The 18,401-nt window shown below is 44.0% G+C and overlaps 1 protein-coding gene across 2 annotated transcripts in view; it reads left to right on the top strand.

The window, feature by feature from the left end:
• MBTPS1 (membrane bound transcription factor peptidase, site 1) overlaps nucleotides 1–17,987 on the top strand; it is a 58,208-nt gene extending 40,221 nt beyond the window's left edge. For both annotated transcript variants that reach the window (XM_081963331.1, XM_081963332.1), the window contains exons 17-23: nucleotides 1,337–1,461; nucleotides 2,161–2,238; nucleotides 3,389–3,529; nucleotides 10,987–11,118; nucleotides 12,523–12,649; nucleotides 15,143–15,273; nucleotides 17,121–17,987. In XM_081963331.1, the coding sequence (XP_081819457.1) occupies nucleotides 1,337–1,461; nucleotides 2,161–2,238; nucleotides 3,389–3,529; nucleotides 10,987–11,118; nucleotides 12,523–12,649; nucleotides 15,143–15,273; nucleotides 17,121–17,314 (928 nt within the window). In that variant the 3' untranslated portion in view covers nucleotides 17,315–17,987. The remainder of the gene's footprint in view (nucleotides 1–1,336; nucleotides 1,462–2,160; nucleotides 2,239–3,388; nucleotides 3,530–10,986; nucleotides 11,119–12,522; nucleotides 12,650–15,142; nucleotides 15,274–17,120) is intronic.
• Nucleotides 17,988–18,401: the final 414 nt, after the last annotated feature.

Here is an 18,401-nt window from a genome sequence, read left to right as displayed (position 1 = left end):
TCATAAATCATAAGATACAACACTTAGTGATAGTCGTAGTATACTAAATAAGCAATCAACATAAAAACACCTTCAAACTCTGTTTCTTTTTTCGCTTTGCTTGACCGACTGAAATTAATTTTAAGCCGCAGAAGCCGGTCCAAATATAATCATATTGAGCCAACTTTCATTGCATGGGGCTTTCTCCTCGCTTAGGCATGGGGAAGGCAGAGCAACCTGTGTGCCTGCAGGCTCCAATTGATGGCACTAAATCCCGGTTTAGCATTGCTTGCAAATCCATCGGCAAATTGGGGTTCTTTGAGGCCTTAGAAATCTGATTAGAAAATTCAGATTTGTGATTAAAGTGCCGTCTTTCACTGGGCTTTTTGTTCCTTCGGGGGATGATGCTTTTAAAATGTGAAAAAGGTTATTGCAAAATGGGTAAGGTAAAGGCACTGTAAACCTTTAATTAATTTAAGCCAGGATTACAGGGATTGCTGAGGTGCTAGAGACTTCTAACTCCATCCTCAAAAGGCCTGCCTAGAATTTTATTTTAAGCCTCTTAAGAGCAGACCCCTGGAGGGGCTTCTTCTGTCAGATGAGGATGCTTACTGTGGCCCTTGGTGGTGACAGCAGTCGCGGGATGCTAGTCTGGCAGAAGCTGGGACAAGTAGCGGGAGCTCACTCCATTATGCGGCGCTAGGGATTCGAACAAATCGCAACAGTTCATTTAGTGACTGTTCAAAGTTAACAACGGCACTGAAAAAAAAGTGGCTTATGACCATTTTTCACACTTAACAACCGCCGCAGCATTCCCCCTGGTCATGGAATCACAATTCAGACACTTGGCAACTGACTCACACTTATGACGGTTGCAGTGTCCCAGGGTCATGTGATCCCCTTTTGCAACCTTCAACGGGGAAGCCATTGATTCACTTAACAACTCTATTTCTAACTTAACAAGTGCAGTGATTCACTTAACATCCGTGGCAAGAAAAGTCGTAAAACGGGCCAAAACTCACTTAACTAATTTCTCTCTCAGCAACATAAATTTTGGGTTCAATTGTGGTCGCAAGTCGAGGACTGCTTGTATTACTGTTGATCCTGTGTCATCTAACAACCATGCCACTAACTGAATAACCTGAGGGATTCAATTAACAACCATGGCAAGAAAGGTTGCAAAATGGGCCAAAATTCACTTAACACATGTTTCAGTTAGCAACAGAAATTTTGGGTTCAATTGTGGTCATAAGTTGAACACAACCTGTATAAAGTAACTAGTTTTTTATACATATATTCCCCCCTCCCCCCCCCCCAGCAAACATCTCGGTGTATAATTCCCAATGATTTATTTTAGGCAGTGGTGGATGCCAGATACTGGAGGAGCAAATATTCCAGCCCTGAACGATCTTCTCTCCGTCTGGGGCATGGCCTTTAGTGATGGGCTCTACGAAGGAGACTTTACCTTGGAGAGCCAGGAAAGTAAGTACAGGTAGTTCTCATTTAACGACTGTTCGGCTAGTGACGGTTCGAACTTACAGTAAACCTCCCCAAAGGATCCTGTGATGATCAGGGCCAGTTCGAGGGACAGATATCCGTGGAATACCTAGAATTCATTGGCTACAGGTTTTTTAATTAAAATGAACTAGAATTGTCTAACACAGGGGTCCCCAACCCCTGGGCCGCAGCCCACTACTGCGCCTTGAGCCATTCAGGATCGGGCCACGGAAGGGGTGGGCGAGCACGCACAAACAGCCCCACTCACACAAGCAGCGAGGGTGTACATCAGTGGTGGGTTTCGACCGTTTTGGATAATTTCGGCTGAACCAGTAGTGGTTTGGTGGCCTGAGTCGCTGGAACCGGCAGTGACCCAGGCCTGTCACGCCCCCGAACCGGTTCTCCAGGCGGGGCCTATGGCGCCACCATCTTGTTTTTCGCTTCTGCGCGTGCGCAGAACTATTTTTGCTGCGCAAAGCACACACACAGCATGCCCACGAGCAAACCGGCTTTAGTGCCTGCCAGAACCCACCCCTGGTGTACATAAGTGCTCCATTTGCGTGAGCGGCATGTGTTCGCGCCTGCCCCTCTCACAAACGGAGCCACTCCCTCCCCCCCATCCGCAAAGCCGAAAAGTTTGGGGAACTCTGGTCTAACACGCCTATCTATGTATTTTATTTTCAGTGAATTATGCCTCAGGATGTAGCATTGCGAAATTTCCAGAAGATGGCGTTGTCATTGCACAGACCTTTAAGGATCAAGGTACCGAGTCCCTCTTCCTGTTCCCTACTCTTCTAGATGTGGTCTTGAGTCTTCTTTCTTTTCACGAGAAAAGCTTAGGGACACTCGGCTATTCATAGGGGTATTCATTGGGAAGGTGTAGAGGAAGTGTGTTAATTTAAGGTGTACTAAGTGCGTAAGAAACGAAGGAAATTGAACGTTACGTCTCTGTTGGAGGGAATGTTCTTGGATCCTTCGTTACTTTCTTCCCTAAGGCTCCTAGGCCACTAAATCCCCCTAAGCAGCTTTCTGAATGCCAAAATACAGGATTACAAACACCTGACGTATCAAGTGCCAGCAGCATAAAATCGCAATTATGCACTGCGAATGGGGTTAACCTCCAGGGAGGTCAGGCATCCTTGAATCTGTTCCTAAGGAGCCCGCCAGGTGAGGTAGAAGAGGATAGGAGATCTGGGCTAAGCCGCTGCATAGGAGAGAGCTTCAGCTGTCTCTGAAAAGTTTTACCGCCAGATCACAGGTGGGTTCCTACCAGTTCGGCCGAACGGATAGTGGCATGCTGGCCTGGGTTCGCAGAACCGGCAGTGACCCTGGCTGGACACACCTCCGAGCTGGTCCCCCAGTCGCTGCAGCCATCTTTTTTCTTTTCTGCGCATGTGCACAGAACAATTTCTATTGAGCCGCGCATGTGCATGAGCGAATCAGCAATAAGACGATCTTCTGCAAAACAAAGAGAGAGGGAGAGAGAGAGAGAGAGAGAGAGAGAAGTCCTTGACTTACAACCCATTCATTTAGTGACCATTCAAAGTTACGACAACACTGAAAAAAGTGCCTTTTTTTTTTTTTTACACTTATGACCAATTGCAACAGTTCTGTGGCCACGTGATTGAAATCCCGGCAACTGGTTCATAATTATGACGGTTGCAATGTCTCATTGTGTGACAAGCAAACTCAAGATTCAAATAACAACCGTACAACTACCCTAGCCACTGCAGTGGTTCGCTTAATGACGGCAAGAAAAGCCGTAAAAGGAGGCAAAACTCTATTAACGATTGCCCCACTCAGCAACAGAATTTGAGGCTCTGTTGCGGTCGTACGTCGAGGACTACCTCTGTTCTGGACCGGTTGAAGCTTCTGGGTGGTGTTTGATGGAGTTTGGTCTCTTCCCTCCTAGGTCTGGAAGTTCTAAAGCAGGAGACGGCCATTGTGGAACACGTCCCCATTTTGGGCCTTTTCCAAGTCCCTACGGAAGGTGGGGGAAGGATAGTTTTGTACGGGGACTCGAACTGCCTGGACGACAGCCACCGGCAGAAAGGTGTGTAAAAGCATGCATTCCGGTTATCACAAACCCTCTGCTAAACAACTAATTCCCACAACACTGTCAAAACTATTTAGTAAGGCTGTACTACTATTATTCATTCATCCGTCTTTCCTATTACCTGTCTCCCTTTCTGCTTATAATTGTGTTGCTTTGTATCTTTACAATTTATATTGCTTTATTTAGTTTCCTAGTACGATTTATGTTGATTGCTTATTTAGTATCCTACAGCTATCTCTAGGTGTTCTATCTTACGATTTATGACGAATCATGATTTATCACTTATATTATATCTCAGAAGTGAGTACACCCCCTCACATTTTGTAAATATTTAAGCACCGTATTTTTTGGAGTATAAGACGCACCTTTCCCCCCCTAAAAGAGCATGGAAATGTTGGTGCATCTTATAGACCGAATTCAGCCTTTTTTGGCCTCCCAAAGCCTCTGCAACCCATTTTTGCAAAAACGCAGGTGTTTTTGTCTTCCCCCCAGGCCCCAGAAGCCTTTGCAGGCTTCAGCAGGGCTGGGGGAAGGGAAAAATGCCCCCATTTCTTTCGACAAACAGCCCGTTTTCCACCCATTCTTCGCAAAAATGGGGCCGTTTTTGCCTTCCCCCAGCCCTGCTGAATGAAGCTTGCAGAGTGCTCCTGGGGAGGACAAAAACTTTTTCCCCCTTACTTACCTCTTTTAAATCTTGGTGCATCTTATATACCAGTGCGTCTTATAGTCCGAAAAATATGTTATATCTCTTCATGTGACAACACTGAAGAAATGATACTTGGCTACAATGTAAAGTAGTGAGTATACAGCTTGTATAACAGTGTAAGTGTGCTGTCCTCTCAAAATAACGCAACACACAGCCATTAATGTCTAAACACATGAAAAGATATTCTTAAATATTTACAAAATGTGAGGGGGTGTACTCACTTCTGTGATATACTATATAGCTTTTGTGTACAATGAGAGTTTATGCACTGAAGACAAATTCCTTGTGCATTCAATCACGCTTGGCCCACAAAAGAATTCTGTCCTGTCCTACCTTAGCAAAGTTACAGGTTTCACGATGGAGGATTGTGCAATGCAGTTATGCACACTTTTGTGCAGATCAAATAAAAATAAGCTTGCACAACTTGGGATCTGAAATTTGTCATTGGTAAATTGCATTGTATTTATTACTGATATTTCTGGTCATGACACTTTCATCAGCAACTGCTGAAATTACAAAGAATTGACAGCTTCATTCTGAACCGTGATTTTTTTTTTCCTCCCAAGATTTGGGACACGGATCTTGTTCACACCTCAGTCAAGTAGGTGGCTTGTTATGTATTACAATACACAACCCCTTCCATGTTACACTTCCGTACACAAGCCAAGACTGACTGGGTTTGTAAACGGTTTATTAACAAAACGTAACAAAAACATACTTGTACAGCATTTCAAACCATATCTTCATGTAGCTTAGTGTTTCCTCAAACCTTGCAAATTTAAGACTTCATGTGGACTTCAATTCCCAGAATACTTCAGCCAATATTCTGACTCTGGAATTCTGGGAGCTGAAGACCGTACCTCTTAAAGTTACCAAATTTGAGATACACTGAGGGAGCTTGATGAAGAAATTGCAGTTAAAAACCTAGCTTTTAAACTGCAATGTTGAGCCCAGTCAGTGATTTGTGTGGTTAAACTAACTATTGCAAAAGACTGAAAATTATATTATATGTTCATTGAAAATTGGAGACTTTTCCAGAATATATTGGTAAATTATACCTGTACTTTATTTTATAACTAGTTATAACTAGGTAGCCCTGGATAGATTGCTCTAATAAACAAGTTTTAAATATGGTTATCTTCCTGTTCCAATTTCATTAGAAGGATTCTGTTGGAACAAATTATTCTGACTTTATGGGAGGTAGGCTGACTGTTCCAGTTATGGAATGGAGGTTGAAAACACCCGTGTTCAAGTTGGGCCAATTCTGATCACGTTGGAACAGGTGATACTCAACATATTTGTTGAAGTGGGAACAGGACATTTTGATATCAGAACCCTGCAACCTCCAGTTGCTTTATAAATCTCTACTTTAAAAAACTTAAAATAAGTGTACTCTGATGATTCAGAATCATAGTTTGCATTGATCTCAGAACATAAACGGGTATGTCTAGTTTAATGAAAAGAAGGACTAGGGGAGACATGATAGCACTGTTCTGATGTCTCAGGGGTTGCCACAAAGAAGAGGGAGTCAAACTATTCTCCAAAGCACCTGAGGGTAGAACAAGAAGCAATGGGTGGAAACTAATGAAGGAGAGAAGCAACTTAGAACTAAGGAGAAATTTCCTGACAGTTAGAACAATTAATCAGTGGAATAACTTGCTTCTAGAAGTTGTGAATGCTCCAACACTGGAAGTTTTTAAGAGACTTTTGAAAGAGTGCAGAGAAGAGCAAGAAAGATGATTAGGGGACTGGAGGCTAAAACATACGAAGAACAGTTGCAGGAACTGGATATGTCTAGGAGTGATAATAATGGAGTGAGCTCCCGTTACTTGTCCCAGCTTCTGCCAGACTAGCAGTTCGAAAGCACGTAAAAAATGCAAGTAGAAAAATAGGAACCACCTTTGGTGGAAAGGTAACAGCGTTCTGTGCCCCTTCGGTGTTTAGCCATGCCAGCCACATGACCATGGAGACATCTTCGGACAGCGCTGGCTCTTCGGCTTTGAAACAGAGATGAGCACCGCCCCCTAGAGTCAGGAGCGACTAGCACATATGTGCGAGGGGAACCTTTACCTTTTGGAAAAGGATTGAATATGGCATCAGCCAGCCTTTCATATTAGGAATCGGAGGCGGTGACTCTCGCCGTGACTTCAGTCAGCTTAGCGGTGTTTAAAATTCCTCACATACATAATTTATAAATCCTAAAAATGTGTCTGACCTCTGTATTAGAGCGAAAAGAAATCAAAGGTGCGTATTTCGGGGACATGGGGATTACGAAGATTAATATCCATTCCCACCGAAGAGTAATGCGGGATGGGGGGGGGGAAGGATTTTACGAAAATGCCTTTGAACTGTGTTTAAATGATTTGAGAGCTAAATCTCGCTATCAGCTTCAAGCCCCAAGACAAGGAGGGTGGGAAATCTTAGCTAATTTCAGTTTGTTTCAGAGGCTATATGGGTCTCAAAATGGTATTTTCCCTCCTCCACATGAAACACCGTGGCATTAAAAAATCTAAAGGAAATGTGTTAGCCATTTAATGCAGCAGGGTTTTATTTTTTATTTATTTAGTTTTGTCAGTTATTATTTTATTTTAATATAAACAGTCCATTTTCCATTAAACAGTGTGTCGTCGGGTACAAATACTTTGTGCAATAACAACTAAAGTTTGCAATCATATTCATTATTTGATCTATTCCTAGCTTAACACCGATACCTTAAACGTTTAATACTGTAGCAATCCTATTCTTGATTTATTTAACTCTGTAGATACATTTTCTATATTCTACACTTCTACTTTTACTTCTAATTCCTATATTTATTCTCTAACCGTCGATAAAATAATTCCCATATAATATAACAATCAGTTTGTTCTTTCTCTTTCATTGCCAGTGTTTATCTGTTCATTTCTGCCCATTCCAATATTTTCCTAATCACAGTCTCCTCTATAGGAATCCATTTTTTAATTTATTTCTATCCACCTTTATTTTTATTTTTTTTACAAATAACTCAAGGCAGCGATTCTACTTAATGCAGGCTGTCCTTACGACTTACAACCACAATTGAGCTCCAGATTTCTGTAGCTAAGCGAGATAAATTGTGAGTTTTGCGCCATTTTATGATTTCTTTTGTTTAGTGAATCGCTGCAGTTGTTAAGTTAGTAACACAATTGTTAAGTGAACGATGGCTTCCTCGTTGACTTTGCTTGCTAGAAGGTCGCAAAGGGGGATCACGTGACCCTGGGACGTTGCAACCGTCATAAATACGAGTCAATCGCCAAGTGTTTGAATTTTGATCACATGACCATGGGGATGATGTACAATCCTGTGAAAATCAGTCATAAATCTCTATTTCCATTGCCTTTGTAACTTCAAACAGTCACCAAGCTAATGGTTTTAAGGACAATAAGTACCTGTCCTTACTCTATAACTGCTGTGAAGAATTTTGAAAACCACTTAATACCATTTTTCTTTCTTTTCAACTGTCTTTTTTTCCCTTTTCTTGCCCTTTATACTTTTTTTTCCCTTTCCTACTTGATATTGCTTTGTGTTAGTTTTTAATCTCCTTGTTTCAAAGTTTGAATAAAAATTACATGCAAAATTGATTGGACACCCACACACTGTGTGTTAAATGAAGCCAGCGGCATAGCTTTAATGTGATGAATAAGCCTAGATTTCGCTTAGGGGTTGCGTCAACTTCCTTGTTGTCTGTAGAACTCTTGTTTTGATCTGATATCTGAGATGAGAAAATGTTATTTGCGGTCAACGGGTAACCCAGAATCGGAAAGCAGGCGTTGAAACCACGTTTTCAAAGTTTTCTGTAGCTGGTAGGATGTACACACTGCAAAGCATGGGGCCTGTGTGTGTGTGTGTGTACGTACATGCATATATATATATATATAGCCAACATCTTAAGAAACCCCAAAGACAAAATCCAGCTAGAAAACCAAGGAGTCTACGAAATACCATGCAAAATCTGCCCTGCAACATACATAGGACAAACGAACAGGAGAATAAATGCACGCATCGCAGAACACAAGAACGCAGTCAGAAAAAAAGAAAAAAACTTCCTCCCTTTTCCAGCACCTTAAAGCTAAAGGACATGAAATTAATTTTGAAGGAACCAGGTTAATCTCCAAAACTGAACACTTCAACAAGAGAATAATTGTGGAAGCTATCGAAATAGAGAAACACCCCCACGACATGAATAAACGTAATGATACCTCCCGCCTACCAGACATCTGGAAACCAGCCCTGGTAAACAAATGAGCCCCACCCACCACTCAGGCCATTACAACACAAAACAACAACGGACCCACAGCCAGCACCAATCAGCGCCATTCTACCAATCATGATACAGCCACACACCCAATCAATCCACTTACTGAAGCAAAGGCAGCACTCCACACACACACACCAAGATTTATAGAAAGACGGCAGCTCCGGCCATGCTTTAAGCCAAAAACACTAGCCTGAGGATGGCGAGTGAGACCCCTGGTATGCCCAAATATGGGAGAGAGCATACTGCGTCCCTTTCTCTGTCTTTCAGCTCACTATAGGAGCCATCCAGGCAGGAAGTCATTTTTAAAATGTTGCCTTTGTTACATTTGTGTTGCATTTGTGCCCGATAAACAAAGGGAGACTAGTATAGATCTATTTCAACCTATTTAGCGCTCATCAGCTAGCCATAGGAGGAGATCCTGTGGCTTAGTGGCTAATACAACTGCCTGATATGTAATACAGCCCAGGTTCGATTCCCAGTAAGGCCATGGCTAGCTGATGAGAACTAAATAGCTTGAAATAGATCTATACTAGTCTCCCTTTATTTAAAACATAAGATGAATGGTTGCAGGAACTGGACATGGCTCGTCTAGTGAAGAGAAGGACCAGAGGAGACACAATAGCAGTCTTCCAATATTTGAGGGGCTTCCACAGAGAGGAGGAAGGGGATCAAACTATTTTCCAAGGAACCCAAAGGCCAGACTAGGAACAATGGATGGAAACTGATCAAGGAGAGATTCAACCTGGAAATAATGAGGAACTTTCTGACAGTGAGATCAATCAACCCATGGAACAGAAGTTGCCTTCAGAAGTTGTGGGAGCTTCATCACTGGAGGCTTTTAAGACGAGACTGGACTGCCATCTGTCAGAAATGGTGTAGGGCCATGATGGCGATCCTATGGCACATGTGCCACAGGTGGCACGCAGAGCCATATCTGAGGACATGCGAGGTGTTGTCCTATGTCAGCTCCTGTGCGTGCTTGCCAGCTGATTGGCTTCCGGAAGAGGCCATTTTGACCTGCCCCAGGATCCTGAGGAGAAAGTCTCCTGAAGCTGTGGATGGCACTTACCAGTAGGCCCGTTGGGCCGTTTTTTGTCCTCCCCAGGCTTCAGGAGGCTTTCTCCTCAGGATCCTGGGGAGGGCAAAAAGCAGATCTACTGGGCCCACCAGAAGTTGGGAAACGGGCTGTTTCCAGCCTTCGGGGGGCTGCGGAGGCCATGTTTGCCCTCCCCAGGCCCCTAGAAAGCCCCTGGAGCCTGGGGAAGGGGAAAAATGGGCCCACTGGAAGTCAGGAAACGTGCTGTTTCGCACACGCATACGCGGGGAGGAGCATTTATTTACGGGTGTGAGCACGTGCGTGCATCCTTTTGGCACCTGAGGGGAAAAAAGGTTCGCCATCCCTGGTGTAGGATCTCCTGCTTGGGCGGAGGGTTGGACTAGATGACCTACAAGGTCCCTTCCAACTCTGTTGATCTGTCTGTTAAGTAACAGAGAGCCAAAGACTCGGTCTTCCTCTTGCCTCGAGGCCTTCATAGAGTTAGCCAAGTTACGTACGGTTTTTTTTCCAATTCTGTTGAAATCCCTCGGACTGTTTAGATTCCCTTTCGTTTTTTATACTTTTATCGCCTACGGAGGCGCATGTTGCGTGGTAGTTTGTTATGCCAGCAAAGAGGTGACATTACTCAGGCTGCCATCCTTTAGTGCCTGTTAGTAGAGCGTATCTTAATTTTAGAAATTGGAGCGTGGTAATTAGTGGTAGGGAATTTCACTCAACTTGGCTGGCCTTTGACTGTAATGAAGGAGAACTTGCTGTGGGCTTTTAGATTTGCAGATTTTCTGAAAGAGAAAAAAAACATCCATGATATTGGGCGGCCTTCCCCTCCTCTAAAATAGCATGTAGTGGAAAGTAAAAAGTAAGAGAGACGATAAATGAAAAACTCTGGTCATTTTTACCCTCTGTTGCCATCAGATTTGTGCGAGCTTTACTAAGGCTCGTAGTCATTTTATACATAATAACCTTATATTTCCTCTTGTTTATTTACTAATTAAATTCGATCCCACCTTTATTACATTACATTGTAAGTAGCCTAGGGCAGTGAACATACATAACAGTCCTCCCTCCTCCTATTTTCCCCACAATATCCTTGTGAGCGAGGTCAGATTAAGAGAGGGACTGGGCCAACCAGTTAGCTTTCATATCTAAGGTGGGACTAGAACTAGAACTAGAACTCACAGTCTCCTGGTGATTGTCCCAAGTTTGGACACCCCTGCCATAGATCATAAATCGTAAGATACAAATAACAATTGATAAATCATAAGATACCAATAGGAGAAGATAGTAGGAAAGATGAGGAGGATAATAAAGAGGAACTTTGAGGAAACTCAAGCCTCGGAGTCTTCTTGCGTTGGGGGCGTCTAAGTAACCCTAACACCGAGGTGATTTAATCTATTCCTTTTCGATTCCCCCCTCAGATTGCTTCTGGCTGCTCGATTCCATTCTGCAATACACGTCCTACGGAGTGATGCCACCGAGCCTCAGCCATTCCGAACACAGACAGCGGCCCCCAACCGGCACAGGTTACATTCTTCCAGAGAGAATGGAAGGTGATTTGATTTTTGTTTTCTCCAGTTAGGGCTCAGACTGATGGCCTTTGGCATGGAGGGGAGAGGAAAGGAGGTTGTTTTTGAAAAGTTTTTTTGTTTTTAGTTTTATTTTCATACAAGCACCGTATTTTTCGGTGTATAAGACGCACCTTTTTCAGAAAAGAGGCTGACAATCTGGGTGCATCTTATACACTGAATACAGCATTTTTTGCCTCCCGAAACCCTGCCTCCTTCACCAAAATGCCCGTGCAGAGCCTTTAGGAGGCATTTCAGAGAGCTCCTGGGGGGCTGGGGAGGGCAGAAATGAGCAAAAAACTGGTCATTTCTGCCCCCCCCCTGGCCCCAGCAGCACTCTACAAGCCTCCTAAAGGCTATCCATGCCCTTTTGGGGGGGGGGGGGACATTTTTGGGAGGTTTGCAGAGTGCAAAAACTTTTTTTTAATTTTCCTCTTCAAAACCTTGCTGCGTCTTATACTCCAGTGCATCTTATACTCTGAAAAATACGGATCACAAGTATACCATTACATCTTAACCAGCACTATTTTGTTTTATCCAATATTATGTCAATTCCTCTTACCATCAACCCACAGCAACCATCATTTGCTCTTCTGCTTTCCATGCCCCATATTATCCTATTCCACCGCCGCCCTGCCTCCTCTCCCTCTCTCCTCCTCCCTACCTCCTTTCTTCCCTCTACCATCCCTCTCTTCTCTATTTCCTCTCTCCTTCTCTCTCCTCTTTCTCCTCCTCCTCTCTCTCCTCCTCTTTTGCTCCCTTCTGCTTCGCAGGTTTTTTTTAATTACCATTGTCAGTTTCAGTCTTTTTTCAGGAGTGAAACAAGGGAGAAATGGAGGTAAAGACACTGGGAGGTGTTCTTTAGAACAAGAGGGAGCAGGTCACAAATTGAAGCCCCCTCCCTCCCCAGCAACCCACTTATGGCTTGCAATGTTCTTACCGAAGTGGGCTTGGCTGAGAGTCGGCTCATTTTTATATGCTTTGGGGTGTACTGAAGTTCAATTTCAAAGCCTTTATTGTCATTGTACATGATGTATACAACTAAATTGGTTTAGCCTATAAGGTTTGAGAATACGTTGAGACCCACAGAAGTTTGAGAATACATCCAAGTCACAATGAGCCAAACACGAGACTTAAAACGTCTTACACAGAACCAGAACCACAGAATGTCTTACACAGAACCAAGCTCTTTTTGGCTTGTCTGTTTTGGTTGGATTGTTTTAACCAGCTCTCTTCTCCTCTCTGTCCCGTCCCCCCCTCTCCCTCCTCTAATAAATGGGGTAAAAGGGCTGCTTCAATAAAGCCAAGATCTAGTTCTCACGCATAGAAAAAGAAGCGAGCGACAGACTCTCAAGGATTAATGCCTTCCTTTTCTACGACTTTTTCCAGGGAACCACCTTCATCGCTACTCCAAAGTGCTCGAGGCTCATCTGCGCGACCCCAAACCCCGCTCTCTTCCTGCGTGTCCTCATTTGTCCTGGGCGAAGCCACAACCTCTGAATGAAACAGCACCCAGGTTGCCATTTTTTTTTAAAAAAAATGTTGTTTCTCTCTCTGTAAAAATGTTCAGTTTCAAATTTGATCAGTAGATCTCTTGAATATATCTTGAGATTTGTAAAGGGAAATAGCAATAGCACAGACTTATATACCGCTTCTCAGTGCTTTACAGCCTCTCTCTAAGCGGTTTACAGAGTCAGCCTATTTGCCCCCAACAATCTGGCTCCTCATTTGACCCACCTCGGAAGGATGGAAGGCTGAGTCAACCTTGAGCCGGTCAGGATCGAACTGCTGGCAGTGGGCAGAGTTTAGCCTGAATTGCTGCATTTTAACCACTGCGCATCATGGATGGATGGAGGATGGATAGGAAGGAAGGAAGGAAGGAAGGAAGGAAGGAAGGAAGGAAGGAAGGAAGGAAGGAAGGAAGATAGCAATAGCACTTAGACTTATATACTGCTTTACAGTAGTTTACAGCCCTCTCTAAGCGGTTTACAGAGTCAGCCTCTTGCCCCCAAACAATCTGGGTCCTCATTTGACCCACCTCGGAAGGATGGAAGGCTGAGTCAACTTTGAGCCTGGTGAGATTTGAACTGCTGGCAGCCGACAGTCGGCAGAGGTAGCCTGCAGTACTGCATTCTGACCACTGTGCCACCACAGCTCAGTGCAAAGATGTATTTTTAAGGTCCACAGACTAAAACAGTGATGGCGAACCAGTTGGGCTTGGCGTGCTAAAAATTCATAAAATGTCTACCTTGAGACTGCTGGCCTGTCACACACTCCCCCCTCCCCGCAGGGAAAAGAGGCATCTCCAAATTCTCTTCTGGAATCTCCTCCACAGATCCTCTAGAGGTTGCACGAGGGGACCCTGTTTTTTTGGGTGGGGTGGGGAGCTCTGGAGTCTCCAAAAATCATGTGAGAATGCTCGGGTGATTTATAAACAACGTGCCAAAGGCCCGGAGGCCTGATGTAGGAGATGACCAGGCTAAGCCTGAGGGTGGGGTCAAACATGTTATCAGTCTCAAGTTCCTTTGTGCCCACAAGAGATTTAAGTCCCTCCTTGAATTCCATTCTCTTATCTGCCACCAACTTGCTTTGATCACCAGTAGTTCAGAATCTTGAATCAGTCAGTCAATCAATCAATCAGAATAGAGCTGGAAGGGTCCTTGGAGGTTTTCTAGTCCAACCCCCTGCTCAAGCAAGAGACCCTATACCATTTCAGATAGGTGGCTGACCAGTCTCTTCTTGTAGAGAGGATCAGCATGTAATAAACCCATATTCTTTTCATCTGCCAGGACTCTTGGGGTTTCTTGCACTTATCCATACTTGGTGTATCCCCAGGAACGGCATAGCATGTCCCCTGTGACATGCATGTCGTACGATCACCCTCATCAGTTTTAGAAGCAACAGAAATTGGAAGCCCACAGTGATGCTGATTTTATTCTCATGAGATCCAGCATGTATCCCACGCTGTCAGATCTCGTGACTGACAGCTAAGCCAAGTAAATTTGGAGTGGAATGCCAAGACACACACACAGTAGTGGTGGGTAGCCAAGAAGAGCCTAAAAAAAAGGCTGCTCTGAAAACCAATAACAGATTTTAGAAAACATTGCTTGACTTCTTTAAGCAGATGTTTCTGCAGTCTCCTTGGTTGGCTCTGACTGAACCAGGCTAAACCAGCATCTCCCAGACTGTGAGGCATTACACCTGTTGTAGGCATTACACCTGAAGCCCTCGAGAACATTTCCTCCCTTCCCTCCTCTTGTTTTCTCTCTAGACATTTGTTAAATTTAGAATCATAAAATTCTTTATTGGCCAAATGTGAGATTGGACACGCATAGGAATTTGTCTCCGGTGCATGAGCTCTCAGTGTACATACAAACAATAAAGCGATGTCATAGATCATCAATTGAAAGATGCAATCATAAATCATAAGATGCAAATAATTGATAAATCATAAGATACCAATAGGAGAAGGTAGTAGGAAAGATGAGAAAGATAAGGAGGATAATGGCAATACAGCCCTACTACATGGGTAAATATCTTTAGGCATAAGAGTGCTGTGAAAGAGTGGTGCGGTGGCCTCGAGGTGGAGCTCTTGCGACACCATCAGGGGGGCTGTGAGTTCGATCCTAGGTAGAGGCAGATATTTCTCTCTCTGGGCATAGTGAGAATATATCTGCTGAGAAAAACTCCGCATTGGCGACAGGAAGGGCATCCGGCCATTAAAACGCTCTGCTAGCTCCATTCAGTTGCCCAGACTCCACCCCGCAAGGGATTATGGGGTCGTTGAAAGTTGATAAGAGTGCTGTGAGAATGAGATGTTTAGCAGAGTGGTGGCATGGGGGTGGGAGGGAGGGGGCGAAATACCTTTGTGCCTAGCCGTTCTGGCATGCAATGTCCTAGATTGTTGGTGTCCAGGATGTGAGGGGTCTGTAGATATTTCCCTCTTTTTCTGCTAGTTAGTCTCAACTGACTAGAAATCCAGGGTTTGATTTGATTTTGTCGCTTCCAGCAACCTTTGGAAACATCAAAAGTTATTATCGATCGACCTGGATAAAGTGGCACTGCCCAGCTTCCACCAGAACCGGCCTCAAGTAAGACCTTTGTCACCGGGAGAGAGTGGAGCATGGAATATTCCAGGAGGTAAGTACAGTGGGATTGCCCTGAAGTTCAGCCCTCCATCTTAGGACATGTCTGGTCTACCAAATGTTACCAGTGTTGGTCGCCACGATGTGAAAAAGATGTGGAGACTCTAGAAAGAGCGCAGAGAAGAGCAGCAAAGAGGATTAGGGGACTCTAGGATAAAACATATAAAGAACGGTTGCAGGAACTGGGTATGTCTAGTCTTATGAAAAGAAGGACTAGGGGTGACATGATAGCAGTGTCCCAATATCTCAATATATTACCACAAAGAAGAGGGAGTCAAACTATTCTCCAAAGCACCTGAAGGTAGGAGAAGAAAGAATGGATGGAAACTAATAAAGGAGAAAAGCAACTTAGAAATAAGGAGAAATTTCCTGACAGTGAGAACAATTAATCAGTGGAACAGAAGTTGCCTCCAAAAGTTGTAAATACCCCAACACTGGAAGTCTTTAAGAAGATGCTGGATAGCCATTTGTCTGAAATGGTATAGGGTTTCCTGCCTAGGCAGGGGGTTGGACTAGAAGACCTCCAAGGTCCCTTCCAACTCTGTTATTCTATTCTAACTGTGGGTCACAGCTTCCCACAGTCACATCCTCACCCCTTGTGATCTTCACTGCCAGCTTCCAATAAGTCAAGTCAATGAGGAAAGCAGCCCCCCCCCCCAATGATGTGCTTAATGACGGCACAGGATTCCTTAACCACCAAAACCTGAACTGTCATTGTACACACTGAAGATCCCATTTAATTTCATTGTACAAGGAGCAATGACAATAAAGTAAACTGAACTATTAAATAAACCACAGTGGTTCAGGTTCACTACATAGGATCTTATTAATAGCCTTCAATTCATTCCTTTTCCTTCTGGCTTAATCTGCTTTTTGGAGGCAGCATCTCATTCAAAAGCCATGTCCCCTTGCCTTACCAGATGTTTACCTCTGGGGTCCTAGGATTAAACCAGTCAGATTTTGAAGATGTGGGTGTTTACAGTGCAGGTAGCTCATTTAGCGAAGGCCTGATGTAACGACCGTTGGTAGTTACGACAGTGACAAAGAAGTAACTGTGGCCGGTTCTCAGGTCTGTAAAGCCAAGGGAAAGCTTCATAAGATCGTAAGCATGGTTGTAACTTCAAACGTTCACTAAGTGAACTGTTGTATGTCAAGGACTGCCTGCTTTATTGCATCCTGGGGTTTTTGTTTGTCTTCAGTCACAGAATGCATTTGAGATGAGTGGCGATATAAATCGAACCAATAAATCAATAATGTCACGCCTGCAAATAAAAGCATCTCTTTAGGAAAAATAAGTCGCAGTGGTTAGAATGCAGTACTGCAAGGTTACTTCTACTCTCTGCCGGCTGCCTGCAATTTGGCAGTTCGAATCTCACCAGGCTCAAGGTTGACTCAGCCTTCCATCCTTCCGAGGTGGGTAAAATGAGGACCCAGATTGTTGGGGGCAATAAGCTGACTCTGTAAACCACTTAGAGAGGGCTATAAACATTGAGAAGCGGTATACAAGTCTAAGTGCTATTGTTATCTTCCTTCCTTCCTATTAGAATGCAGTATTGCAGGCTAACTCTGCCCACTGCCATGAGTTCAATTCTCTCTGGCTCAAGGTGGACTCAGCCTTCCATCCTTCCGAGGTGGGTCCAATGAGGACCCAGATTGTTGGGGGCCAATAGGCTGACTCTGTAATCCGCTTAGAGAGGGCTGTAAAGCACCTTAAAGCGGTATATAAGTCTAAGTGCTATTGCTATGGCTAAAAGGTTTAAAAACTGAATGTTATTCCCTGGAAACCCCGATAAATTTTGCCTGCGGTTTTTCACGTGGACATTTTTGCTCCCCCCTGTGCAGGAATCATGCCCGGACGCTACAATCAGGATGTGGGAGGGACGATTCCCGTCTTCGCTTTCCTGGGTGCCATGGTGGTTCTGGCCTTCTTTGTGGTGCAAATCAAATCCAAGAGCCGGCCAAAGAGGCGGAAACTTCGAGTCAAGCGGCCACAAATCATCCAGCCAGGCCACCCTCCGAAGACACCGTCCGTTTGATTGCTGCAGCCAAAGACGATCGCGTTTCCCCCTGACCGCTTTCCGGAATTGCGACCGACTGCTAAAAAAGGCCTTCGACCCGACCTAGCACCCAATTTCCTTTTTTTGCCTTGGGTGATTGACGTCTCCATGGATGATCTTCAGATTAAAGAAAAAAAAAATCCCACGCTATTATTTTTCAGTCGCTGAACTGACCAAAGGCTTAAACCCTATTTAAAAAGGAGTCAGTTGCTTCTGAGTTTGGCAAGGATCTTTTTTTTTTCCTTTTAACATTGACCAAACCTTTTCACGAGAGGCTGTTTTCTGTATTTATTTTCAGAAGGGGACCAGGGGAAAATCCTCAAGGCCCTTGACTCAACGGATGGCGGCGCCATTTTTTTTTTCCTTGAATGGTGTGCCTTTTTTAAATTTTATGTTCTCTCTTTATGACGACAAAGAGAACTCCGATCATCCCTCCTGTAAGGATGAGAAAAGAAACCCACAGTTTGAACAAAGCAGGGGACAGAAAAATCGGGCTGGCTGATTTGTCTGATCAGTGTGGACCTGCAGTCCTTTCATTTATTTTTTATAAAAGCAACTTACCATGAGGTTTTGTAATTCTTCAGCATGATTTCACCATTGCTGGTGGATAAACATTTTTTTCAATAAATATGCTATATTGAAATGGAAACAATGAAGAGGCAGCTCCCCCCCTACACTAAATGAAAGAGAAAGTGCTGATAGGAGAGAGCATTGAGAGCTCAGGAATGAAATGAAGGGTCCTTGGTGCTCTCTGAGCTTGGTGATTTCTTGCGGTCGTTTCATTACCCAACAGGTAACATCATCAGTGCTAGAAGGGAATGGGATTTGCGAAAAAGAGGAAGAAGAGTGTGAGGTATTTGGTGTTCTCTGAGCTTGGTTGTTGGTCAGGTTTTTTTAAAGACGTTTCATTACAAAACTAGGTTACATCATCAGTGCTAGGAGTGGAATTTGTACCCTGTTTATATACAACTGGATTGCCCTGTCAGCATTGGTGGGATAACAGCCTAATCCAGGAATCGTCAACCTTAAACGCTCAAAGAGCCATTTGAGCCTGTTTTCCCACAGA

Source organism: Natrix helvetica (assembly GCF_964273705.1).
Source record: "Natrix helvetica genome assembly, chromosome: 10".
Lineage (NCBI taxonomy): Eukaryota > Metazoa > Chordata > Lepidosauria > Squamata > Natricidae > Natrix > Natrix helvetica.
The sequence above is the reverse complement of the archived record's forward strand: the minus strand, read 5'-3'. Positions and strand labels throughout refer to the sequence as shown.